Source organism: Heterodontus francisci, chromosome 7 (assembly GCF_036365525.1).
Source record: "Heterodontus francisci isolate sHetFra1 chromosome 7, sHetFra1.hap1, whole genome shotgun sequence".
NCBI classification, from domain to species: domain Eukaryota; kingdom Metazoa; phylum Chordata; class Chondrichthyes; order Heterodontiformes; family Heterodontidae; genus Heterodontus; species Heterodontus francisci.
The window spans coordinates 100,417,870-100,445,011 of record NC_090377.1 but is presented as its reverse complement, the minus strand read 5'-3'; the positions used below and the strand labels follow the sequence as shown (position 1 = coordinate 100,445,011).

The 27,142-nt window shown below is 43.1% G+C and overlaps 1 protein-coding gene across 1 annotated transcript in view; it reads right to left on the bottom strand.

Moving 5' to 3' along the window:
• kcnh3 (potassium voltage-gated channel, subfamily H (eag-related), member 3) overlaps positions 1-27,142 on the bottom strand; it is an 868,694-nt gene that overhangs the window by 597,590 nt on the left and 243,962 nt on the right. Inside the window, exon 2 of the mRNA XM_068035730.1 lies at positions 18,152-18,385. Coding sequence (XP_067891831.1) covers positions 18,152-18,385 — 234 coding nt within the window. The remainder of the gene's footprint in view (positions 1-18,151; positions 18,386-27,142) is intronic.

The window sequence follows — 27,142 nt, the reverse complement described above, 5'->3', positions numbered from 1 at the left end:
GGGGAAAGATGTAGTATAAAGGTTTGAAAGGGTTAATCCTGGGACAGCGTGAGTAACACCTGCCTTTGTGATGATGGAAGAGATAAAATGGGAGAGACTAGAAGAGAAGAGAAGCATCATGGCTTCAGTGGAGTTAGACATACTTAAGGAAAGCTTTATATATTTCTTTAATATGTAATAAACTATTTATTGTTAAAACTTATCAAAGTCTCAGTGATCTCTCCTAGCTAGACGACACAAACATACAACACCAACTACCAAACTATCATCAGAGTCAAATATTTTAAGTGATCTGAGCCAAAATTGTTTAATTCAGAGAATAGCAGCTAAATCACAAAATCTCCCTGGTCCCCAGTATTTGAAGAGTGGATGTACAAATGATATCATGCAACTGCAGTTGCACAGGTGGCCAAGGAGCTAAAGTACAATGTGCTCAGTGATCTGCACCCACAGCTTTCTGTTACCCTCATCCAGAACACACACAGACACACAATCCTGAAAGGTTTCTGTTCCTGGTTTGCATTGGTGACTCTCTGTCGGAACAACAGCTATTACTGTGGCCTAAGAAATAGACCAGAAGACCCCAGGGAGGGGTAGACTGTCTGGTTAGGCAATTTCTCCTTCTCCATCCCTATCCAACAGAACCTTGAAAGCATGCATAGATGCAGGAATACTTATAGTTAGTGTTGCGTTGTTGTGTTTCTGTAGCATTGCCAGGACATTCTAGAGAAAGTCTAGGACTCCAGTAAAGGTTAATTAACAACTATAATTTACAGTTACTATATATACTCTCCGCAGGCCACCTAAGCTAGCATCCCTCGTGCTGCTATACCTTCCTTTCCTCAAGCCTATCTCATGTGACTGTTACATCATCAATCGTACAGTGAGAGAGGTCTCTATCATTGTCTTTGGTATTAACCCTTTATATCCTTATACTACATCGCCCCTCCAAGTTTCTATCCAACAGTTTTCCAAACGTATAATGTACGATTGCTGATAGTAATCCATAAACATGAAGACAATGCCTTCTCATTCCAGATCACGTATCCAAACTTTCTGACCATTGTTTAATTTGGGTAAGCTTCTTGCTCAAAATCTCTTCTTGTAATTCCTGGCTTGTTTCCTTCTGTAGGAGTTTTTTCTTTCTCAACCTTTCTCGTAGTGTTGAGTCTTCACCTTTGTTTGCTTGACTTTGGCTATCTTTTTAATCAACTGCATTTCAAAGCATGCATTCCTGATCAGTAAAGAAAGTTCTTGATAGTGTAGGACATAAGGTCTCTACCACTTGCCTGCCTCTATGCTGAAGAGTTGCTTGGTGTTTGCCTTTTACTCATAGTTGTGTCCCGCCTGGATCATGCAACTGTATATCTGTTGGTTGCAGGTAATGTCTCTTCACCCAAGGCTCTTGGTCAGACAATACCATGATACTATCCCCTGTGTCAAGCTTAAAATTAGTGAGGTGTCCATTCACGTAGATGTCTGCTGTCCAGAAATCTTGGTCTGGATTACTGATTTCTCCCAAGAACTCTCCTAGTTCCTTCTCTTGTGGGCATTGCTGTACTTGATACACTGGTCTTTGCGTGAAGGTGTTCTGCTTTCTACCTTTAAGCAAAGAAATCTTGCTATGGTACATCTTTCCATAGCGTCCAGTTTTTCCACACTTAAAACACTCTGCTTTCCTTGCTGGGCACTGCTCTCGTTGGTGGGTCTCCTTGACTCCACAACGTTGGTAAGGTTTTCCTATGTCATGTGCCTTCTCACCTGTACGTTTTTTCTGTTCCTCAAAGTGTTTCCTGGCTTTGGCTTAACCAGTTTGGACAGGCATTGGACTCCTTCTCATCCACGGCTCGCCTTCAGTTCGTAGGATGTCCCTATTCTGTTTGCGAAATTCAGCCTGTCTTACCCATTTGAATGGCCTTTTCCAGTGTATGGTCTTCCCAAGTCTGACAAGGATTCATCCGCTATGCCAACGACTATTCTGTCTGATTAGTTCTGCCTTTCATTCGCCGTATTTGCAACCTTCTGCCAATCTATAAAAGGTCATTAATATTGGAGTCTACAGATTCACCAATCGTCTGCGCCCGCTTGTTAAATTTGGCTCTTTCCAAGATTTTATAGGTATGGAGATTAAAATATTTATCAAATGCTTGGAATACCTCTTTGAATTTACTGGTACCCTGATTGAGTAATTAAGTCATCCGCAATCGTACCTACTGAATATAGGAAGGTGTTCACTTGTTGCAATTCAGATTTTCTATGGAGTTGTGAAGTGATTCTAAACCTTAGGAATCTTTTTCTCCACAATACCTAGCTTTGAATTGGATTGGGTCCCTCTTGATTTTGGAAACTGTCCGGCAATTTTGGATCCCTATTGCTTTATTTAGTACACTTTTTGTTTTGCTTTTTTAAAACAGAGTGTTCCCCTTTAAGAAACTTTTTTTTTCAGGCGAGCTTGCTTTAATGGAGTGTCAGAGGTATTTGACTGTTCCCTGCTGTTTTAAAAGGCTTTTTAAAAAAAAAATGTTTTCCCTTTACTTGAAAAATTCACTTTGTTTTTCTTTTTCAGTCTTGGTTGCCTTAATGGAGTGCAACAACTGTTCGACTGTTCCCTGCTGTTTTAATACACTTCTTTAGGGTTTTCTCTCTTTCTTTGAGAACTTCAGTTTGTTTGTTTTTTTCAGGCTTGGTTGCCTTCTTGGAGCATCCCTGCTGTGTTTAGGGGTTTCCTGTGCTTTTCAAGGGTTTCCCACTCTTTGCCCTTGCGTTCAGCCAAAGCAAAGTATTGGGTTTTTCCATGTGTTTTTTTTTTCTCTGAGCCTGGTGCCTTATGAAAATTACTTTAGGCTTTTTAAAGGGCTTTTAACTCACCTGATTGTTGGATTCTATTTGCAGGTGACCACACTTCCTTCTGTGGTGAAGTCTGTATTTTTTTGCACTGACTCCCCCCACAGCTGCGAAGCTCCTCACAGTCTCTTCTGTCGGTATGTAGTTTCGTTAGTGTTCCAGGCCAATATTTCTGTTTCAAGTTCTCTATTGTTCCCCTGGTGTTTCTTCAAAAGTGATTGTGCCCTTTTCTCATTACCGTGCCATTCACAATCACTAACTGTTTTGATGGACAGTTATATGTGGATTTGTTATTTTAGATGATTTACTGCTATTATTAAAATAGCACAGATTGGAAAATCCAGACTGGACAGTGGGCTGAGTTCACGACTTCATTTTTTTTTAAACTGCCTGAGGGAAGAGTTTGGCACCTTAAATATTTACCTGGTACAAGTTATATTAAAATGGATCTGATACCTTCAGAGTTACAACAGCTTATTGGGCTAATTCAAGCCTAGACTTAGGAATCCTGCAACTCTAGTTTGATATCCTAACAAGTATCATGTTAATCCAGTACTATCTTTAAAAAAATGAGAATGACTACATTTTCATTAATTAAATAAAGTTCTTTAGTTTAACATACTTTGATTGACAGTTTCCATAATTTTAGTTTGTAAATGAGGAGCTGCTTTATTAAGCATGCCCTTGGAAACATGCGATTGACACCAATGAATCTGTTGCATAAATGAAATGTGACAGGATTTCCCTGTGCAATAACATATTAGAACAGCAGTGAAATCAAGGATTACAAAAGGAATTTACAATATTCTTATCTTGGAAATAATAAGGGTCCAAAATTCCTTGGGATGTATTCCAGGCAGTTACACAAGGTTTAAGCCAGCCTGTGATCTCAAGAGCTTGCTCCGCCATTGTTTGCAGGTGGGGACAAACCTATCCCACGTGGCTGAAATATCCAGTGCCTGCTTGTCAATTTGGGAGTGGGTGGTTGGGAAGGGGATCAGCCATCTCCCAATCCCAGCCATCTACCCCTTGACATCTTGAATAAGTGGGCTGATCAGACAAATTAAAATGCCCCTCTTCTTTGGGGGTACCAAGACATTTCCTTGGCTTGGTTGCTGAAGGAATTTAACTTCACCTATCTGGCAGCTGGTATGCCTCAATTCACTTGCCATACCTGCCCCCAGAGATACATTGCTTCCTGACTGCACCCGGAAGTAGGAATACCCAGCATAGAGAGTCGCTGCACCTGGCTTCGACCAGCTGGAAGTATTTATCATGCAACAAGAGCATGGAGGGTTCAGCCATTACAAGGCCATCAACATCCTGGGGGTTTACAGCTGACCAAAAACTGAACTGGACCAACCATTTATAAATACTGTGGCTACAAGAGCAGGTGAGAGGCTAGGAATTCTGCAGCGAGTAACTCACCTCCTGACTCCTCAAAGCCTGTCCACCATCTACAAGGCGCAAGTTAGGAGTGTGATAGAATACTCTCCACTTGCTTGGATGGGTGCAGCTCCAAAAACACTCAAGAAGCTCAACATCATCCAGGACAAAGCAGCCACTTCATCAGCATCCCATCCACTACCTTAAACATTCACTCTCTTTACCACTGGGCACAGTGGCAGCAGTGTGTACCATCTACAAGATGCAATGCAACAACTCACCAAGCCTCCTTCAACAGCATCTGCAAACTGTACCACCTAGAAGAACAAGGGCAGGAGGCACATGGGAATATCACCACCTGTAAGTTCCCCTCCAATTCACACACCATCCTGACTTGGAACAAGAAATCACTGTTCCTTCACGGTCATTGGGTCAAAACCTGGAACTCCCTCCCTAACAGCACCACGGCTGTACTTGCACCACAAGGACTGCAGCGGTTCAAGGCGATGGCTCACCATCACCTTCTCAAGGGCAATTAGGGATGGGCAACAAATGCAGGTCTGGTCAACGACACATCCCATGAACAAAACAAAAAGGCATACATCAGCTGTGCCGGGCCTCGGCTATTTTCCAGAAGGGATCTGATAGGGAAAGATCAGGGTCAATATTCATGTAGTGGTTTAAGAGAACTAGATAATCCTAAGAGTTTATTGAAAACATGCATTTGATAAAGGTTGTAATAATTACAACAATGGTTTAGGAATGCACTCGGTTAAAATCAAGGGTCATTTACTTCAGCAACACAAAAGTGACAGTATAATTCCAGAATAAGGCCCTGGTGGGAATGATACTCGACTTCCCGGGTAAGCCACCTCATACTGCTTGGCCTTGGGTACCATGTGGAATATAACCCCAATGGGGTCAAACTGATTTTTAAACATGTTGAAGGGGTAGCTTGCCATCCTCACCCCCACATGCCCCCATTCCTGAGCACTTAAAAGAAACTGACTAAGTTTACAAAGTGTTGTCCATGCTTTCAAAACTTCTAAAAGTTCCCAGCCAAGAGAAAAGCTCGGTGCATACATAGAAGCACTTGGGGCACCGAATCTCTCGAGTCTTGAGTGGTGGATTCATAAACCAGGTGTTATAAAATCGGGACTGCAGCTGTGAGTTAATTCCATAACTATCCCTCTCCGTCCAGTAATATAACTAGAGCCTGGGTGTATAGGTACAAGTGGTTTTGTCATTCCTCCAAAAACAGTACATGCACTCTTGTTAAAGGGGCACTGTTACAACCAGGTGTGAAAGGTGTCTCGGGGTCTTTCTCAGCCTTCACCTGGTCTTATTGTAACAGGGTTAGCACAAACAGGCTTTCTTAGGTTTAAAGAAGAAAAGTGAAATCTATTAAAATTTAAACTTAAACTCTAATTCGGTCAATGCCTACATGCTGTGCCCACGCTAGCATGCTTGCGTGATATGCAAATAGAGACAGAAAAGAGCAGAAGAAAAATAAAGTGAAAAAAGTTTGAGGCAATCTCTAAGGGCGTTTGTTACTGTACTTCGAGCTCACTGTAGTCCGTGCTTGTAGGTAGATCTTGCTTTACTATGGGGCCCAGTATTCTTCTTAAACCTTGTTCACTGTCGGAGACTTTTCTCTCTTGGGGTTCATATGTCTTCAATGGATTCCGAAACTGGTGAGATATAGGACAGCAGACAGGAGAGAGGTCTTTTCCAGTCCAGGAGCAAACAGCTTACTGCCTTCAAAACTTCTGTGGCTAGTTCAAATTCAAAAAACTCAGGTTGCCCAACAGGTTAGTCATGTGACTGGGGGGTGGGGTTATGTGACCACGTCAGTTTGTGTATTCGGCCATCTTAGTAGTCAACCTGGAATGTGATCTCCTCCACTCTCAACATCTGGTAATCAAAAGTACATTGTGGATTGAATATGTCAGGAAATGGTCTTTTGTCTTTAAGTACTGTCTGTAAATATGCAAATGTCTTTCCAGTCAAGGGTCTGGTGTTGCTTCCTTTTAAAAAACAAGTTCTTTCTTTACTCCAGTAATAATTTTAAAATGTAATGTCCATGTGGTGAAATATATGTCCCCCCATTCTGGGGGGCCCACATGACAGGCACACTTTCATGAAAAAAATTACCAAGTCATTCATCTGAGTGATTTAACATTACTTCATGTGTGTTACGTCAACACGATTGACATTGCTTCAACTAAGGCTTGCCCAACATTTTTCATTTAAGTGTCCAACATACAATATCTACTCACAAGATACGTTTGGATGAGGAAGGCCATTTGGGCCCTTCTTAATTCATTCATGCAGAACACCCTTAAATCCTCACATTGCTGTAAAGACTATTTTATAAATACAATTGAAAAGTTAAAGACATTAAAGCAGATATAGAGACCCTGATGCTTATGGGGAGGTGGGAGGGTGCAGGTGAAGCTGAAACCGGGCCAAGAATCTGGCAAGCCTGGAGATGTGGAGATCATGCCTTTAACATCTTGTCGCACTGTCTCCTGCCCTTTAGTCAAATAAATGGACAACCTGGCTGGCGGGCGGAAGCAAACAGGAGGCCGCAGCTGCAGGGGGTGAGAGGAGATCCAGCTTGGAGAGGCTGGTGAATGGGGCTGAGAGGAGGGAGACTGGAAATTGTGGCTTGGGGAGGCCAATGACTTCCTTGAGGGGCCTGGGGGAGAGCGGTCCTGCGTCTCCTGGCCCACAATGAGCACGGAAACAGCCATTTACCTCAGGAAGCCAATAGCTCCTGCTTTCTTTTCACTGCCTAGCTTTCTAACCCCTGGGAAAGCCGTGCAGCAGTGTGTGCAGTCATTGGGATCGAGTTCCACGTATTTCACTTTTTAACCTCTTGACCCTTTCCCACCCATCTTGAGGACGGTTAATATCAAGACCAGAGTCTCTCAGCACTAAGGAGCAGATCATGCCCTCATACCCCCATCTTGAATCGTAGATATTAGCTAAACAAAATTATATTAGTTTACTAGCCCCTCTGAAATAGGTTTTCATTACCATTTACGCTTAGAGTCCAATATTTACACTGGCTAGCCTTTAACACACACAAGGATATCATTTTCTGGAATGGGGGAAATATTATAATTGAAGCTATTGCCTGAGAAGCAACTTGATTAAAACAATTATTTCAAAAAATAAACCAAAAATATTATTTTTTGAAGGATGTTACAACTTGAAATGAGCTTGTGCCTAAACTCTCACAGAAGTGGTCGTCATGGAAAAGGTACTTGTTTAGAATGGTGAAAATAGGACTATCGGCTGCATCAAGCCCAAGACTCTTCTCAGACTGCAGTGTCCACATTATTGAGCCAACTCCATCTCAAATTGCATCTGGAGACTCACTTATTTTAGTGTAAAAATGTAACCTATTGTAATGTTACTCCCACCGACATGCAAATACTGCTGCATTGTGTTTAATTACCTCTGGTAGTGTTCTTGTTAACTTGTTTGCTTAACAATTTGTGACCTATTTTAACACAATCTAATTTTGTGAATTCTTTAACTAGTGCTCAACAAAACACTAAATCAGAAAGTATTTCTATGCATTTGTGATTATTCTCAATCCTTGTTCATAAATTTCATCCTAACATTTGCTCAGTGTGCATAGCTATTTACTGTCTGTATAACTGTAGTACAATGTATGACAAACATATATCATTTTATATTGCTTCAAGAGCACATAGACTGTGGTTCTGTGTATTCTTACAAATCTTAGAACGTAAGAAACAGGGGCAGGAGTAGGCCATTCAGCCCCTCGAGCCTGCTCTGCCATTCAATATGATCGTGGCTGATCTGATTGTGGCCTTCGCTTCACTTTCCTGCCTGCTCCCCCCACACCCCCATAACCCTTCACTTTATAACAATCAGCATCAGAAGTCTTGATAGGAGCAAGCATTAATGCAGATATTATACAGAAGGAAGATCATTTTTGAAAGATTTTTTAAGGTTGAATAAGAAAGAAAGAGAACTTGTGTTTATGTAATACCTTTCATGATTGCAGGATGTTTCAAAACACTTCACAGCCAATGAAGTACCTATGAAGTGTAGTCACTGTTGTAAACTGAACAAGGTCTCAAAACAGCAATGAAATGAATGGCTAGATTATCTTTTAGGTGTTTGCTGAGGGATGACTTTTAGTCAGGGCACTGGGGAGAACTACCCTGCTCTTCTTTGAATAGTGCCGTGGGATTTTTTACCTCCACCTGAGAGCACAGATAGAGCCTCAGTTTAATGTCTCATCTGAGTATCAGGTTAATCCACACAATGATATCATTGGTTGATTATTTATGTGTTGGTTCATTGTAGCAACCTGAAGGAATGAAACAATAAACCACATACAGGACTTGAATCCAATCCCTCCATTATCTTTGATGTTACATTTCAATCTGGTTTACAGTGATTGTAGCAGGTTGAATCTGCCAAGGATTCTAGCAGTCCTGTGATCACTTATGGTTCATATGAACCATTTCAGGTAAAAATGATTTACCTCTCGTAGGAGGCTGCATTACAGGGGATGTCATTTAGTGCATGGCCTCCCAAGATAACTATAGCAGTGTCAACCTCAATGATGGCAGAGCCCATCATATCAGTGCAAAAGACAAGGCCGAAGTGCCTGCAACCATCATCAGCCAGAAGTGCCAAGTGGATGATCCATCTTGGCCTCCACCTCAGATGGCAGATTTCAGCCAATTTGAGTCATTCCACATAAAATCAAGAAATGGCTGAGCGCACTGGATACATCAAAGGCTATCGGCCTTGACAACATACTGAATGTAGTACCGAAAACTTGTGCTATAGAACTAGCTGTGCCCCTAGCCAAGCTGTTCCAGTACAGCTACAACCCTGACATCAACCCAACAATATGGAAAATTAACCAGGTATGTCCTGTCCATAAAAAGCAGGAGAAATCCGATCTGGCCAATTACCAATCCATCAGTCTACTCTTGATTATGATGAAGTATTAAAAGGTGTCATCGACAAGGCTATCAAGCAGAACTTACTCATCATAACCTGCTAACCGACGCTCAGTTTGGGTTCCGCCAGAATCACTCTCTTTCAGATCTCATTAAAGCCTTGGTCCAAACATGGAGCAAAGAGCTGAATTCCAGACTGAGGTGAGAATGGCAGCCCTTGACATCAAGGCAGCATTTGCCAGAGTGTGGCATCAAGGAGTCCTAATGAAGTCAATGGGAATAAGGAGGCAAACTCTCCACTGGCTGGTGTCATACCTATCAAAAGGGAAAATGGTTATCGTTGTTGGAGGCCAATCATCTCAGCAACACGACATCGCTGCAGGAGTTCCTCAGGGCAGTGCCATAGGCCCAACCATTTTCAGCTGCTTCATCAATGACTTTCCTTCCATTATAAGACCAGAAGTGAGGATGTTTGCTGATGATTCCAGTGTTTCATTTCATTCACAACTCCTCAGATAGTGAAGCAGTATGTGCCTGCATGTAGATAGACCTGGACAGCATCCAGGCTTGGGCTGGCACAGATGTGCCAGGCAATGACCATCTCCAACAAGAGAAAATCTAACCATCTCCCCTTTACATTCAATGGCATTATCATCGCTAAATCCCCCACCATCAACAGACTGGGGACCATCATTGACCAGCAACCTAACTGGACCAGCCATATAAATACTGTGGCTACAAGAGCAGGTCAGAGGCTGAGAATTCCGTGGCAAGTATTTCACCACTGACTCCCTAAAACCTGCCCACCATCTACAAGGCACGAGTCAGGGGAGTGATGGCATTTTCACCAATTGCTTGATTGAGTGCAGCTCCAACAACATGCAAAAAGCTCGACACCATCCAGGACAAAGCAGCCCTCTAGATTGGCACACCATCCACCATTTTAAACATTCACTTCCTCCAGCACCGACGCACAGTGGCAGCAGTGTGTACCATCTATAAGATGCACTGCAGCAATGCACCAAGGCTCCTTCAACAGCACCTTCAAATCTGCAACCTCTACTACCCAGAAAAACAAGGGCAGCAGGCACATGGGAACACCACCACCTCCCAGTCACATACAATCCTGACTGGAACTATATGGCTGTTCCTTCACTGTTGCTGGGTCAAAATCCTGGAACTCCCTCCCTTACAGCAATGTGGGTGTACCTACACCAGATAGACTGCAGTGGTTGAAGAAGGTGGCTCACCACCACCTTCTCAAGAGCATTGTGCACATAGGGTCTGTGAAGTCACAAACAAATAGTTCCTCTATTTGAACCAAGTCTCAGGCTGAGCACTGGGTTAGCCTGTCTTTCCATTGTGCGCCCCTTACCTGAATCCCACTGGGACCTGTTGTATGGGCTTAATTGAACATTTTATGAAATTAGGTACATGGGATCTCCCAGATGGCCAGGGCTCATGTGGAGGTGCAGTGTAGCCACACAACGTAAAATAACACAGCAATCCATCCCTGCCTTTTTGCAGCAGCAGAAGGCTTCTCCAATCTGTTGATAAAGGAAGGAAGGAAGGACAAACAGATGAGCACCACACTGTACAGCTGGATGCAGAGTCACATAATTAGATCATTAAACATCGTACTTTTTGCATTCCTGTATGGGCCTCAACCCGAGAGCGTCACACTGAAGGACACACGATCTATGCCCATCATTCTCTGGAATTCTCTTGGGGTGGAACAAAAAAGATTTTTTATACAGGACAAAATTTCAAAACAATCATTTCCAATTATTTTTGGTGGGGGTGAGGTGGGTACATTTCATGATATTGGAGGAATCGGCTCTAAACTCTTATCACTTCACTTAACCAAACAACCCTTTAATAAATAAATAGACTTTCTTTCACTATTGCTTAATTTCACATGGCACAGACAAACTAACATACATTTCCAGTCCTGAGTTCCTAAGATGCACTTGGAAGTGTTGATAATAATGGTGGCTCAGAGCAAAATACAATATTGTCCAATACAGTGCACAAAAGCATCGTTGGCTGCAATGACATTACAGTGAATGCACTTAAGAAGCAATTCATTGGGTGTGAAGCACTTTGAAACATCTCAAGGGATGTAATAACACAAAATATAAGTGCTCTTTCTTTGTTAATAGTCCACATTTAGTGTCTTTGGTTTACTTTCAAAACAACAGAAAACTGTCCATTTGTATTTTCCTGCTGGATACAATGATCAAGTTTTACAGAAACAGTAAGGCCTGGAAATAGAACCCCATTGGGCCCATGGTACAGACATAAAACCAGCGCAATGAGGGCCAGATCCAAAACTCAATGTCCTGTCCCCTAAAGACACCTGATCATCCAATCAGAAATTGGGTTGGGCTATTTTTCAGTCCACCTAAAATAGCTCTTACATATGCTAACGAGGGTCCTGTCACCTGTTTCAGGAAACCTCTTGGAAATTAGGTTGCCTGAGAGGAGTAAGCTTGCCACTTTGCTGGCAAGTATATGGCTGAGTAAGAGGCTGACATCAAAAGGATTAGTACTATAAAAAACAATTTTTGATGTGAACACTTGCTGGCTGCAATCTTGGCTATTTGTGCCCTGCTGGCATTTACCTGAAGCTGCTGCTGGCAGGGCAGGTGCCCTGACACTTACTGCTGAAGGAAAAGCTGTCTGTGGAGATAACTTTTCCAGGTTATTTAGATGAGGCCAAATTTCAGGCCACCCTTGGACCTCCTGCATCAGTCATGTGCTATGGCTCGACATGAATTTCTATCTCTAAATCTTCAGTCATGTGGCATCAAGGGATGAAACGTTTTAAGTCCTGTACAAATATGGCTCAGTGACAGTGAGATAAAGTATTCATGTTGAGGATGTTTCTTGCTTTACAGGCAATTCATGAGCCCAGACCATGAAATTCCCATTCTCATCAACAACAAAAATTGGTATAGAGCTTTAAACAAAGTTAAATGTCCCAAGGTGCTACATTGGAGATTAATCAGACAGCATTTTATAGCGAATTGAAGAAGGAGACATTAGGATAGGCGGCTAAAAGCTTGATCAAAGAGGACCAAGTTAAGGAGCATCTAAAAGTAGGAGAGAGAGGTGAACAGTTGTGCGGAGAGAATTACAGAGTTTGGGGCCTAGCCAGCTGAAGGCACAGCTGCCAATGGTGGGGTGAATGAAATAGGAGATGCACAGAGTTGACTAGAGCTACAGTTCAAGATTCTCCCTTTCACCATCCAAAATGGAAGGCCTCATTTTTTATAGCGTGCTCCATCTGGTTGCCAAGCTGGGGCATCTCATCCATCTGAGACACAGGAGTTTGTGTCACTCAAATCAATTGCCATCTGATGTGGAGTCAGTCACTGTTTAATCAGATGATGGCAATTCACTGGAACTTCCAACACTTTAAAGCAAGAGTAGCAGCAAGAGACACACAGATTCAGGCCAAGGTATTATAAACCATAGCTCACTCAGCTCCAGATAAAGGAATCTGTTCAAATCCTAATAAAATATACATTGCTTTGGAGCTAATTTAATTGGTATTTTCATTAAACAGGAAATACTTTCCAAATGGAAAAAAAATTAAAGGACCTCACTGCAAAGGGATTGAGTCACACTGACTTTACCATAAATTTAGGCAGATCTAATCATTGATAGCTTTTCATACATCAATGTATAAAAGAAAGGCACTTGGTTTAAAATATATACTGGGATCTATGTCGTGGAGAGGATTGATATGCTTGCTTAAATGTTGGTTAGCTGTGCATTTTTGGCAGCTTGTACTTAGCACCATGTTCTACTGGCACTTGGATGATAGGACCATGTTAGTTGGATATAGTTAACACAATCCTTCTGTAAAATGGAAGAGAACATAATATTCCGTGGGGATGACTGATGGGCACATTCTTAATCTGTATTGGGGTCAGTATGAGAGGCATTTTCTTTTAAAATAAACACAACCTAGTTCAACAACCCTGAAATTCCACAACATTTCCTTTTGTGTAGCAAGTATTTTTCCTGTATAACAAATTGGGGCAAAAGCCATTTGTGTCAGTTTTCCACCCCAAATCATCTCCCTCCCCCACCCCCTGAATTCGTTAATAAATTTAACCCTTTGTGCATTCACTTACTGAGTTCCCAGCCAGCTAATCAACATATGAGAATGACAGCCAAGGCACTGCAGCCCCAAGCTTCCAACATGTCCACTGTCAGTGCATTTGGAGTAAGTTAGAATCAGAAATATAAATATGCTGTCGTCTGGATCCGCTGAAGCTGGAAGTGAGGAGTTTCTAAGCTTGAAAACTTTTCCCAAGTTTCAGGATGTGAAGGATAGTACCTATGTTTTTTTCAGATCTTGTTCAATTGTCCCTTAACAGAAAGAGCTTCTACTCTCCAAATATATAAGTCAGTGCCAACACACACAAGATCCTGAATGCCAATGCAAGATTTACTGGAATTACACATGATGAATTCAGCCATCAGAATTCTTCTCTCGCAGAGTTCCTTAAGGAAGAAAGTCATGTTAAGGGATGATTTGTATGTGATGGTGTGTACCCCTGTTCCCATGGGTAATGACCCAACCAACGGTGGCCCAAACTGCAGCAGAGATTTGCTACTAGAAAAATGCCCTTAACAGATTGGTGACCAAAAGGATAATGGGAATCTTATAAGATAATTGGAATCTTAAAAGGGACATTGTCACTGCCTTGACAGGTTCTTTGTAGTATGTTCCAGCTCACTGCAGTCCGCTGTGCCCTGCGCAAGGACCCATCCAAAAAGACATGGGCATGGACATTGCTGAGGTGGCTCAAACTGCTTTGGAAGCAAGACTACAAGGAGAAGAGTGTCAAAATGAGAGTAACTCAGAGGACTGTTCAGTGACTGCTCAAAGGGACATCAGAGCACAACTGATGATTGAAGCCCTCTCTTCTGTTTAATAGTCACCACTGCCCTAACCTTTTCTACCTTCAAAGGATTAATCCGTCAATCCAGTACCCAACTTAGAACCTTACCACTATGTGACCATACCAATAATCATTTGCTTGAATAAATCAGCATGAAATAAATGTACTCTTTCCTGTCTGACTGGCCCACCAAAACATGCTTTGCAGGAACTGATGTGAAGAGCTGGATTTTGCTGCTCTCATATTATTACTGTCACTTCTCCAATATGGACAGTTCAGGCTGTCTACCCAGTTATTGCATGGTAAAGAAACCTTGCCCATAAACTTGTAAATAACTTTCAAAGCTAGAGAACATAACCGAGCTCCACAACAAACACACCATCAAATAGGCTAACTACTATAGTGTAATACAGACTGATGCAAATAAAGGAGGGAATTTTATGCTTTCCCCCATGGTGGGTTTGGAGGCAGCTAGAGCATAAGGTCAGGTGGAATGGTGTTGGGGGTGGGGGTGGGGATGGGGCTGGGGGAAGGTTCCACCACCATCCTGCCTCTGCCAAAATTTAATCCGGGGCAGGAAGGCCTGTGAATGGCCTTTGAGGCCCTTAACTGGGTAATTAACCCCCAATTAAGAGCATCTTCCCACCGCAGCTGCAATTAGCCTGGTGGTGAGTGACCCTGTCACCACACGGGAAGCATGCCACAAAAAATTGTGCGGGCTACTTCCTGGCACTGGGGGTGGGGGTGGGGGAGGGGGGGCTCCCATTCAAAGTCACTTAGTTCCTGAATGAGGGAGCAAGCATTGGAAAGTGCGAGGCCAGCTGCCAAGCCGCTGCCCCCCAAGATGCCCCTCCTGCTCTGACTTACCCGAGACCTGGCTCCAGCAACTCAGCCTCCAGAACAGTCATCTTCAGCAGCAGCCATTGCCTCTGCAGTGGCGCTGCAGCTGCTGGCCTTTGATTGGCTGACAGCTCTCCAAGAGCGGGACTTCCAGCAACGGGGTCCTAGATCCTATGGAAGGCCTGCTGCTGTCCACTTAAGTGCCTGATTGGCACTAAATTCAGCAGGCCTTGTGGAAAACAGGTGACGCGAGGATCTCGGTGTTGGTTTCTCCCAACGTCAAGACCGCCGCCAACAGCATAAAATTGCCCTCCAAAGTCTTAAATTGAGGAACCTCAGTGGAATTCATAAAAATGAAGTTAAACTTATCATTCTAACCCTTTCTTATTTTGTTCTCATATTTTGGCAATTCTACAAGTACAGTTACAGGAATGCTCAAGTAAAACTTCCTAATCCACACCAGGGAACATCCTCCTTATCTCAAATAAACAACTGTAGCCAGTCATGAAGAAAATAAATTTCACATCTCACAACAGCTTGGCATTTCAGAAAGTACCTTTGAGGAACATAAGTTTTTAAAAGCTGCACTTTATAGCTTGTATGTTATAGGTCATTTCTTTGGGGACAAGTACTAAATAACCACAATGCTCAGAAATTATTAGCTCATCTTAAAACCATTCTGCCCCAAGTTTACATGCAACCAACAGTGGAAGAAATAAAATCAAATGGTTCTAAAATCTTCAGTCCTGTCCTCTAAATGGACTGACCGGTTCTGGTAGCCTGTAATCAGAGTTTTGAATTTAGTCCCACCTTCCAACCCAATTCATCTGTTGTGGTAACTGATCTGATAACTTTCAATTCCTCCAGCTTAACGGTGGCAAAACTGAAGTCATCCTCTTTATCTAACCCCTTGTTCCAGTGCCCTTGACCAGTGGCTGCCACTTCAGGCTAAGCCAAAAAAAAAATACAAAACCTTGATATGCTGCTTTATCTGAACTCAGCTTTCTCACCAGACCCCTCGCCCCACAATATCATCTGTATCAAAATGAGCTTCTTGCGGCTCTGAAATATTGCCCATTTCTGCCTCTATTTAGTGTTTAGAGATACAGCACTGAAACAGGCCCTTCGGCCCACCGAGTCTATGCAGACCATCAACCACCCATTTATACTAATCCTACACTAATCCCATATTCCTACCACATCCCCACCTGTCCCTATATTTCCCTACCACCTACTAGTGGCAATTTATAATGGCCAATTTACCTGCCAACCTGCAAGTCTTTTGGCTTGTGGGAGGAAACCGGAGCACCCGGAGAAAACCCACGCAGACACAGGGAGAACTTGCAAACTCCACACAGGCAGTACCCAGAATTGAACCCGGGCTGCTGGAGTTGTGAGGCTGCGGTGCTAACCACTGCACCACTGTGCCGCTCTGTGTTGCTACAATGCTGTTCAATGCTGCTCTCCCCTCTAAATCTGATTTCTCTAAACACTTTTCTTACCAGCTTTCCTGCTTCCATTACAATTCAAACAACATGCCACAACCCACATTCTTAGCAGTACATTCAGCACCTCCGTACTCACCTCGCTGTAGCTAATCAATTTGTTAAATCCCTCCACAGCATTGCCCTGTCCAATCTCAGCAGTTTCCTGCAACCATATACCCTGCATGCATGATCTGCTTCTCCTCCATTGACTCACTCCCTGTTTCCAATTACCATTGCTCCACCATTGGCAGCTGTTTTCTCAGACACTATGCCCCCTTCTGGAACTCCCTCCCTTAACACCTCTGCTTCGTCACCTCTCTTCCTACTTTCAAAACCATCTTAAAGATACCTCTGCCCAGCAGTGATGTCAATCTCCGAGTCCTTCTCTCCTTCTTACCCGTTTTTGTCCACTCCACTGCAATTCACTCTGAGAAGTCATTCTGTTACACAAATTGCCCCAAAGAAATGTAAATTGATGATCATGGGTTGAAACATTAGACAGCTGACATGTATGATACTAACATAAACAAAATCAGTGAATGATTGCAGACAGGCCTAAAAAGCAATAAAACAGGAACAATCATCTCAAAGTCCATGGCACGAACTAACAACAACTCAGACTTCCTATTGGGATTTTCGTCCAAAAAGCTAAATATTATGCTCTTAAAGTCTCGGAAAAAGATGCTGAAGAGTAAGATATGGTAGGGTTTTGGATCTTTCCCAAAGGCATTAAAATAACTAATCAGCCCACTGTATTGACGATGGAGGATGGGGGCAGGCAGAGCGGGGGTGGGAGGTGGAGCTGAATATGCTAACGAAGCACTGATGTTAAGATTGGCAGAGCCTCTACATCCCCAGCCTTGCCGGATTCTTCAGTGGATTTCAGTCTCCCCTGCACCTTCCCTATTAATAGCAGGACCATTGTATCAGTGTGGAATGATATGTAGCACAGGTGTCAGATGGATAGAGAAGGGACAAGAGCAAAAGGGGACTTGGAGGAGGAAAGGAAGTATATTTTAAAATTAAAATACGGCATGCTTGCCTTCATCGGTCGAGGTATAGAGTACAAAAATTGGCAAGTCATGCTGCAGCTGTACAGAACTTTAGTTAGGCCACACTTAGAATATTGCGTGCAATTCTGGTCGCCACACTACCAGAAGGACGTGGAGGCTTTGGAGAGGGTACAGAAGAGGTTTACCAGGATGTTGCCTGGTCTGGAGGGCATTAGCTATGAGGAGAGGTTGGATAAACTCGGATTGTTTTCACTGGAACGACGGAGGTGGAGGGGTGACATGATAGAGGTTTACAAAGTTATGAGCGGCATGGACAGAGTGGATAGTCAGAAGCTTTTTCCCAGGGTGGAAGAGTTACTAGGGGACATAGGTTTAAGGTGAAAGGGGCAAAGTTTAGAGGGGATGTGCGAGGCAAGTTCTTTACGCAGAGGGTGGTGAGTGCCTGGAACCTGCTGCCGGGGGAGATGGTGGAAGCAGGTATGATAGTGACGTTTAAGAGGCATCTTGACAAATACATGAATAGGATGGGAATAGAGGGATACGGTCCCCGGAAGTGCAGAAGGTTTTAGTTTAGGCAGGCATCAAGATCGGCGCAGGCTTGGAGGGCCGAATGGCCTGTTCCTGTGCTGTACTGTTCTTTGTTCTTTGATGTTCTTTGTAAAATAGTAAGCTTAGTGAAAAAGAATTTAATTTGGTCTACTCACCGCTCTTCTTGTAGAAGATCAGTTCAGTCTTGAACTCACGCTTCTCATCCAGTGCTTTTTGGATCTGGATTTTCATTGCTTCATTTGTTTCTACTCCATAGAGAAACTTACAAGCACAGCTCTTTTGCATGAGTTCAGCTCGTGCATAGCCAGTCAGTTCGCAGAATCCATCGGAGCAGTACACTATTGGATACACGTTCAGTACCTGAGCATTTCCCAGAACAAAGTTGCTGTCTGTTGAATTGAAAAAATATATTGTTTTCACTGTTTTTTTCAAGATGTTATCTCCTCCCATAATAAAAACGTTTAAAGAAAACGACTCACAGAAACATTAAATGTGAAGAATATATTAAATACAGAATACAGCAATGTGGTTGACCCTTAACTGCCGATGACATGACCTAGTATGCCACGCAGCTGTACTAAACTGCTACAGCAAGGTATAGAAATTAAAATCAGACAGACTGCTTAGCATTGGCCACACGCTGGATTTCGACACAAAGTCCCAGTCGACCCTGCAAAGTCCTCCTCACTAACATCTATGCACCTGTGCCAAAATTGAGAGAGCTGTCCCAGAGACTGGTCAAGCAGCTGCCTGACATAGTCATACTCACAGACCCATACCTTTCAGCCAATGTTTCAGACTCCTCCATCACCATCCCTGGGTTTGTCCTGTCCCACCACCAAGACAGACCCACCAGAGTGATATACAGTCAAGAGCGAGTGACCCTGGGAATCTGCATCATTGACTCCCCATGAAGTCTCATTGCATCAAATCAAACATGGGCAAAGAGACTGCCTGATTACCACCTACTGTCCTCCCTCAGCTGATCAATCAATATATCTCCACATTGAACACTACTTGGAAGAAGCATTGAGATTAACAAAGGGACAGAATGTTTTCTGGTTTGGGAACTTCAATGTTCATCACCAAGAGGACCTCAATAGTAACACTGCTGACTGAGCTGTCCGAGACCTGCTGGACACCTCTGCCAGACTGGGCCTGTGGCAGATGGTGAGAGAACCAACACGAGGGAAAAAACCTACTTGACCTTTTCCTCTCCAACGTACCTATCACAGATGCTTCTGTCTATGATAGTATTAGTAGGAGTGACCACCGTATCTTCCCTGTGGAGACAGAGTCCTGTCTTCACAATGATGACACCCTCCAGTATGCTGTGTCCACGACCACTATGTCAAATGATTAAGCATGATGGTTCAGGACAGCTCAAAATTGGGCATTCATGTGGCACTGTGGGCCATCAGCAGCAGCAGAATTGTATTCCACAATAATCTGTAGCTTCATGGCCTGGCATATCCCTCACTAACATTACCATCAAGCTAGGAGACCAACCCTCATTCAATGAGCAGCACCAAATGTACCTAAATACGAGGTGCCAACCTGGTGAAGCTAAAACTCATGACTACATTCAAGCTGAGCAACTGAAGCAGCATGCGATAGACACAGCTAAGCAATCCCACAACCAATAAATCAGATCAAAGCTCTGCAGTCCTGCCATATCCAGTCATGAGGGGTGGTGGACATTTAAACAACGGAGGAGGAAACTGAATGACTATCCCCATTCTCATTGGTGGAGGAGCTCTGCAAGTGAGTGCAAAGGTCAGGGCTGAAGTGTTTGCAACCATCTTCAGCCAGAAGTGCCAAGTGGATGATCCATCTCAGCCTCCTCTTGAGCTCCCCATCTTCACCGAAGCCAGTCTTCAGCCAATCTGATTCATTCCACATGATACCAAGAAACAGCTGAAGGCACTGTCTGCAGCAAAAGCTATGGGCCTCGACAACATTCCAGCTGTAGTACTGAAGACTCGTGTCCACCAGAACTAGCCATGTAGCCAGCCAAATTGTTTGAGTACAAACACATCACTGACATCTATCCAACAAAGTATGAAATTGCCTAGGTATGTCCTGTTCACAAAAAGCAGGGCAAATTCAATCTGGCCAATTACTGCACCATTAGTCTTCTCTCAATCATCAGCAAAGTGATAGGTGTCATTGACAGTACTATCAAACTACATTTACTCACCAATAACCTGCTCGCTGATGCTCAGTTTGGATTCTGCGAGGGCCACTCAGCTCCAGACTTCATTATAAGCTTTGCTGAAACTAAAACTGTAAGGGCTGAATTCCAGAGGTGACTGCCTTTGACATCAAGGGTGAGTGTGACTGATTGTAGCATCAAGGAACCCAAGTAAATTTGGTAATGAGGGGGGAAATCACCACTGGCAGGAGTCATACCTACCACAAAGGAAGATGGCTGTAGTTGTTGGAGGCCAATCATCTCAGCCTCAGGATATCATTGCAGGAGTTCCTCAGGGCAGTGTCCTAGGCCCAACCATCTTCAGTTGCTTCACAGATTGCTTCACACACCTTCCCTTCATCATAAAGTCAGAAGTGAGGATGTTTGCTGATGATGGTGTGTTCAGTTCCATTTGCAACTTCTCAGATAATGAAGCAGTTTGTGCCCACAGACAGCGAGACCTGGACAATTATCAGGCTTGGGTTGATAAGTGGCAGGTAGCATTTATGCCTCAGAAGTGCTAGGCAATGACCATAATCCAATAAGAGAGAGTCAAAACACCCCATCTTCACTTTCAATTACATTATCATCATCAAATCCCCCACAATCTATATCATGGGGTTACCATTGACCAGAAACTTAATTGGACCAGCCACATAAATACTGTGGCTAAAAGAGTAGGTGAGAGGCTGGGTATTCTGCAATAAGTAACTCACCTCCTGACTCCACAAAGCCTTTCCACCATCTACAAGGTACAAATCAGGAGTGTAATGAAACACTGTTCACTTGCATTGATGAGTGCAGCTCCAACAACACTCAAAAATCTCGATACCGTCCCGAACAAAGCAGCCCGTTTGATCTGCATCCCGTCCACCACCTTCAACATTCACTCCCTCTACCACTGTGCAGTGTGTACCAACTACAAGATCCCCTCCAAGTCATATACCATCCTGATTTGGAAATGTATCACCAATCCTTCATTGTCACTGATGAAAGGTCACCAACCTGAAATGTTAACTCTGTTTCTCTCTACACAGTTGTTGCCTGACCTACTGAGTATTTTCAGCATTTTCTATTATTAAAGAAAGAAGCTTTGCTTGATTTTGCTCTGGGAAATGAAGTGGGACAAATGATGAGAGGGAAGAACTGGAAAATAATTGCACTGGACAAAAGGCAAAGATTAGGAGAAAGAAAAAGGAGGATGGCCCAAATCAACAGGCAGAAAATTTCGTTAACAGGCAAGTAGATCAGTAGTGAGAAATAATCAAGTATACGATGTTACAGCCAAGGTGAGGAGGGGGTCACCATCGCCCCTCTTGCCCTTCCCCTTATTTGACTACAACAGGGTTTATTCCTTTTAAACAGTGGTTGTGCTTACCACCTCAGTGAGTGTTTTACCTTTTACCTTTAATGTGATCATGAAAGAATCAATCGGACAGGTTTTCTTGAGTTTAAACAAGAAAGAGGTATGTTTATTACACTTAACAAGCTAAACCCGATCTAAAATAATTTTTAAAAAGCTAAACATTCATGCATGCATTCACACAGGGATCACACACACACAAATAGATTACAAAGTGGAAAGTAAGTTTTTTGGTTGGATTAAAGTCCAGAATAAATAAAAGTTAAATACAGTCTGAGGTTGGATGGTTCGGTGGTCTTCCGGCTGGAGTTGTATTCTTGAAGTCTTTGGCTGGTCAAAGTGCACTTTGTGGTTGGCCCACTTTGCTCAGGGCTTTCTTGGAGGCGGCTCTTTTCCTTGGTCTCTGGCTGTAGCAGTCTGTAGGCTTGGAGGGTCCACAGTTGGAGATGGTTTTCAAACTTGATGTTTTCCAGAGAGAGAGAGAGAAAGGGAGGTGCACAGCCTTCTCTGCTGCTGCACAATCCGTTATTGCTTGTCTCTTGTCTGTGTAACAAAACTCCCAATTTTTTCAGAAATGGACAGACGGTTATATGACTGCCTCAGGGTATTCTCTGGAACCGTCTAATGAGATACAAGGTTCAGAATTGACTCCACAGGCCTCAGGATGCCAATTTTTACATGTGGAGGGGTTTGCTCTTTCAAAGTCAATGGGTCAGGATTGCCTTGACTGCCGTGCTAATGAAGCAATCCTAGGTAATTCAATTAGTTAGAGCAAACATTGTTCAGGGCTTCTCAGACTTTTGGCTCTGATTGGACCTTGGAATGTGCAAATGTGTTTCAGATGCATATCGCAGTGGCCATCTTGGCTGCCAGATTTTTTAAAAGTTAACTGAAGGATATTCTCCATTAAGAGTCTAATGTAGGTTTACAGCTGATGAATTCATATTTCTCATTTGGCATATAGTGTTTTCTTGACAACAAATATACGAATTAGTAGCAGGAGTAGGCCACTCGGCCCCATGAGCCTGCTCCGCCATTTAATAAGGTCATGGCTAATTGGATTGTAACCTCAATGCCACATTCCTGCCCCCGATAACTTTTCACCCCCTTGCTTATCAAGAATCTACCTACCTCTGCCTTAAAAATATTCAAAGACTCTGCTTCCACTGCCTGTTGAGGGAGAGAGTTCCAAAGACTCACAGCCCTCTGAGAGAAAAAATTCTCCTCATCGCTGTCTTAACTGGGCGACTCCTTATTTTTAAATAGTGACCCCTAATTCAAGATTCTCCAACAAGAGGAAACATCCTTTCCACATCTATCCTGTCAAGACCCCTCAGAAACGTATATGTTTCAATCAAGTGGCCTCTTACTCTTCTAAACTCCAGCAGATACAAGCCTAGCCTGTCCAACCTTTCCTCATAAGACAGCCCACCCATTCCAGGTATTAGTCTAGTAACCTTTCTCTGAACTGCTTCCAACGCATTTACATCCTTCCTTAAATAAGGAAACCAATACTGTACACAGTACTCCAGATGTGGTCTCACAAATGCCTTGTATAACTTAAGCATAACCTCCCTACTTTTGTATTCAATTCCCCTCGCAATAAACAATAACATTCTATTACCTTTCCTTATTACTTGCTGAACCTGCATACTAACTTTTTGCACTGGGACATCCAGATCCCTCTGCATCTCACAGCTCTGTAATCCCTCACCATTTAGGTAATATGCTTCTTCTTTATTCGTCCTGCCAAAATGGACAATTTCACATTTTCCCACATTATACTCCATTTGCCAGATCTTTGCACACTCATTTAACCTATCTATATCCCTTTTAGTCTCCTTATGTCCTCTTCACAACTTACTTTCCTCCTATCTTTGTGTCATCAGCAAATTTAGCAACCATACCTTCGGTCCCTTCATCAAAGTCATTTATATAAATTGTAAAAAGTTGAGGACCCTGCACTGACCCCTATGGCACACCACTCGTTACGTCTTACCAACCAGAAAATGACCCATTTATGCCTAAACTGTTTCCTGTTAGCTCGCCAATCTTCTATCAATGCTAATATGTTATCCCCTATACCATGAGCTTTTATTTTCTGCAATAACCTTTGATGTGGCATCTCATCAAATGCCTTCTGGAAATCTAAGTACAGTACATCCACCGGTTCCCCTTTATCCACAGCACATTACTTCTTCAAAGAACTCCAATAAATAGGTTAAACGTGATTTCCATTTCACAAAACTATGTTGACTCTGCCTGATTATATCAAACTTTATAGTGCTCTTATCAGACCGCACCTTGAATACTGTGTTCAGTTCTTGTCGGCAAGAAGAAGAGAGCTATTCAAGCATTGGAAGAAGTGTGGAGAAGAGCCGGAAGCTGATCCCGCGTATCAAGGGGTTGAGTTAAGAAAAAGAACTGGAGAAAGTGGGACTATTCAGTTTAAAGTGGAGGAGACTGAGAGCTGATCTTATTGAGATATACGAAAAAAAGACTTGCATTTATATGTCTTTCGTGACTACTGGACATCCCAAAGCACTTTGCAGCCAATGAAGTACTTATGCAGCATAGTCACTGTTGTAATGTAAGAAATGTAGTAGCCAATTTGCACATAGTAAGGCTCCACAATCAGCAGTGAAATAAACGACCAGATCACTATTTCTAAGTTGGTTGAGGAATAAATGTTGGACAGGATATTGGACAGAACTCCACTGCTTTTCTTCGAATGGTGCCATGGGATGTTTTACCACAACCTGTGGTGGCAGATGGGATCTTGTCTTAATGTCTCATCCAAAAAAAGACAGTGCAGTACTCTCTAAGTAATGCACACATGTGCCAGCCTGGATTATGTGCTCAAGTGCAGTTAATTTTGTTCTCCTAACATTTTGTACAACCTGTATCATTGTTCACCAATATTAAAAGCCCCAGATTCCTCATTCAGAACGACGACCAAAACTGCAATATGGCATCCTATTCAGAAACAAAACATAGGCTGGAATTTTACAGTGGGCGGACAGGAGCCGGCCTCCGATGTAAAAGTCGGTGGCTAACCCGCTTCCACCTCACCTGGGGATCCGTTCCGTATTTTACGGGTCCCCAGACTTTAATTGTTCCGAGGCAGGACTTCCACCCGCTTGAGGGAGGAAGTCCCACCTCATTGAGCTGCTGGCCAATCAGCATGCCAGCAGCTCTTAGATCTAGCAGCACCACCGGGAGCGGTGGCCACTACTGGGACTGTAGCCAAGCGTCCAGAAAAGATGTCGGGGAGCCGGGAGGAAAGGTAAGTTTTGGTTGCCTCACCGGGGGTAATCAGTCGGGCTCTGGCGAGGCAAGGGTGGTCGTTTGGGGGGAAGTGGGGCGTGTTGAGTCTTGAGGGTGGTTGGGGTTGTGGGGGCGGCCCTCCATCGGCCACCCAGTGCCCGATGAACAGGGCCCCCCCCCCCCACCACTGAGATGATCGGAAGCCGCCTGCTTTTCCCAGGTGGCTTTTCTTGGCTCCAGGATGCCCGCCTGCCACGCTTAAAATCCGTGTGGAGGTGGATGAAAGCCTTAAGTGGCTGTTAAGTGGCCACTTAAGGGCCTTGATTGGCCTGGGGCTGGTGGGCCATTTTTTGCTCCCCCCCCCCCCCCCCCACCGCCCTATGTAAAGTGGGGGGGGGGGGGGGCGGAGGCAGGAGTGGGTCGGGAAAGCCTCCTGGAGCCTCCTGTTCCACTTCATGTCACCCCACCTACCCCCCCACTGCCACCATCCGGCATGTTGGAGTGGCATAAAAGTCCGGCCATAGTCAGAGAATAAAAGCGTTAGATTGGTGTTTCCCTGCCTCCCCTCCTCCAGAACAGAGAGAGATTAAAGCACCAAAAGGTGCTTCAGCACATAATTACATACTCTCTTCAATCTACTCTTAATTACATGCGTCCAAAGCAATGTTGGATAGAGATCTTCAAAAGAATGACAATAATAGCTGGCCTAAAAGATATTGAGACCATTTCTAAAGGGCAGCTGTACAAGACACCAAATCATTCAGCACTGTTCAAAGAGGAACATCTCTGGAGAGTGGCAACATCATTAAAATTGGGGTGTAAACAACAGAGATCAAAAAAAATCCTGTTGATATTTTTGGTACTGCTAGAGTCAATACTATAGAACACCCCCATGGAAGTAACTTTGCAAATGTATCAAATTCTGCTTGTACAAAAAGAACCACAAAATAAACTTTCTAATAAGAAGCTTCTCATTTTAGAAGAATTGGTTAAATGAAAGCTGAACAATTTCTACAAAATATAAATCAGAAAATATTAACATTAGATAGTAAATCACTCCTTCTGAAATTCTCTTTCATTCTTGTTCTAATTCTGGTTTTCAATGGGAGGCACTCATTAATATAATGAACACTCCAAGTTCCTTTCTGAAGCTGCAGTACACCTGATTCGCGTGACTTATGGCATGTAAAGTACAATCACATTTGCTCATTATCATTGTAAAGGCGAACATCTATATCTTTCAATGAAAGGCACAACTATCATTCTGTACTAACTAATCTCCCACTGAGAAGAGCATCATTAACCCATTCAGTAAATCTCATTCAGTCTTCATATTACTCGCCTTGCTTCAACAATTGTGCAATTGGTTTCAAATTATCTTGGAGTGTGGGAATCATACGCTGCGTTAACAATTACAATTATAGATTCAAATACAAGAAATTAAGCCATTAGCCTATTTTAGCAATAATAGAGGAGAAGGCGAGTGTATAACGAGAGGCACAGTAACACATTTTCAACAACAAGCAGAGTACACAGACAAACCATTTTATGACAAACGGGCACTGGACGAGTGTGGTTATATATAATTAAGTACCTACAAGTAAATTTAGCTTGTGTTAAACCTGATCAGCAAAATCATTCATGTATGATTCTGCCAACATTAACTCATCTAAAATTTGCTCCCAACATTTCCTGTACATTGGCAACTTTACACATCGCATAAATTTGGCACTGTGTATCATCCTCTATGGCCAGTGCCTTATTTAACGTATTTAAAGAAAATAAATACAGAGGGATAATAGGTGCCATTAAAGGAGAACACAATTTCCTCATAATGATAGTTTTCAAAATATATCTGGATTTACAGTGTCTGCTTTTTATACAGAGATATGCACTAGAGATATAGACCTTTTCTCCATGATAAGGGCCTGTTTGCTGATGCTTTCACAGTACTCAGCTCCATTGACAATTCTTCAGATAATGAAGTAGCCCATTCCAGCATGACCTGCACAACATCCAGACTTGGATTGATGTCTGACGCAATTGTTACTTGCCACTTAGGTGCCAAACAATGACCATCTCCAATGTGAGAGCCTAACCATTTCCCCATGGTATTCAAAAGCATTACCATTGCTGAGTACCTCCATCATCAACATCCTGGGGATAACCATTGACCAAATACTCAACTGGAACAACCACATTAATGCCGTGGCTACTACAGCAGATCAAAGGTTGGGCTTTCTGTGGTGACTTGCTCACCACCTGACTTCATAAAGCCTTTCCATCAACAACAAGACACAAGTCAGGAGCATGATGGAATAC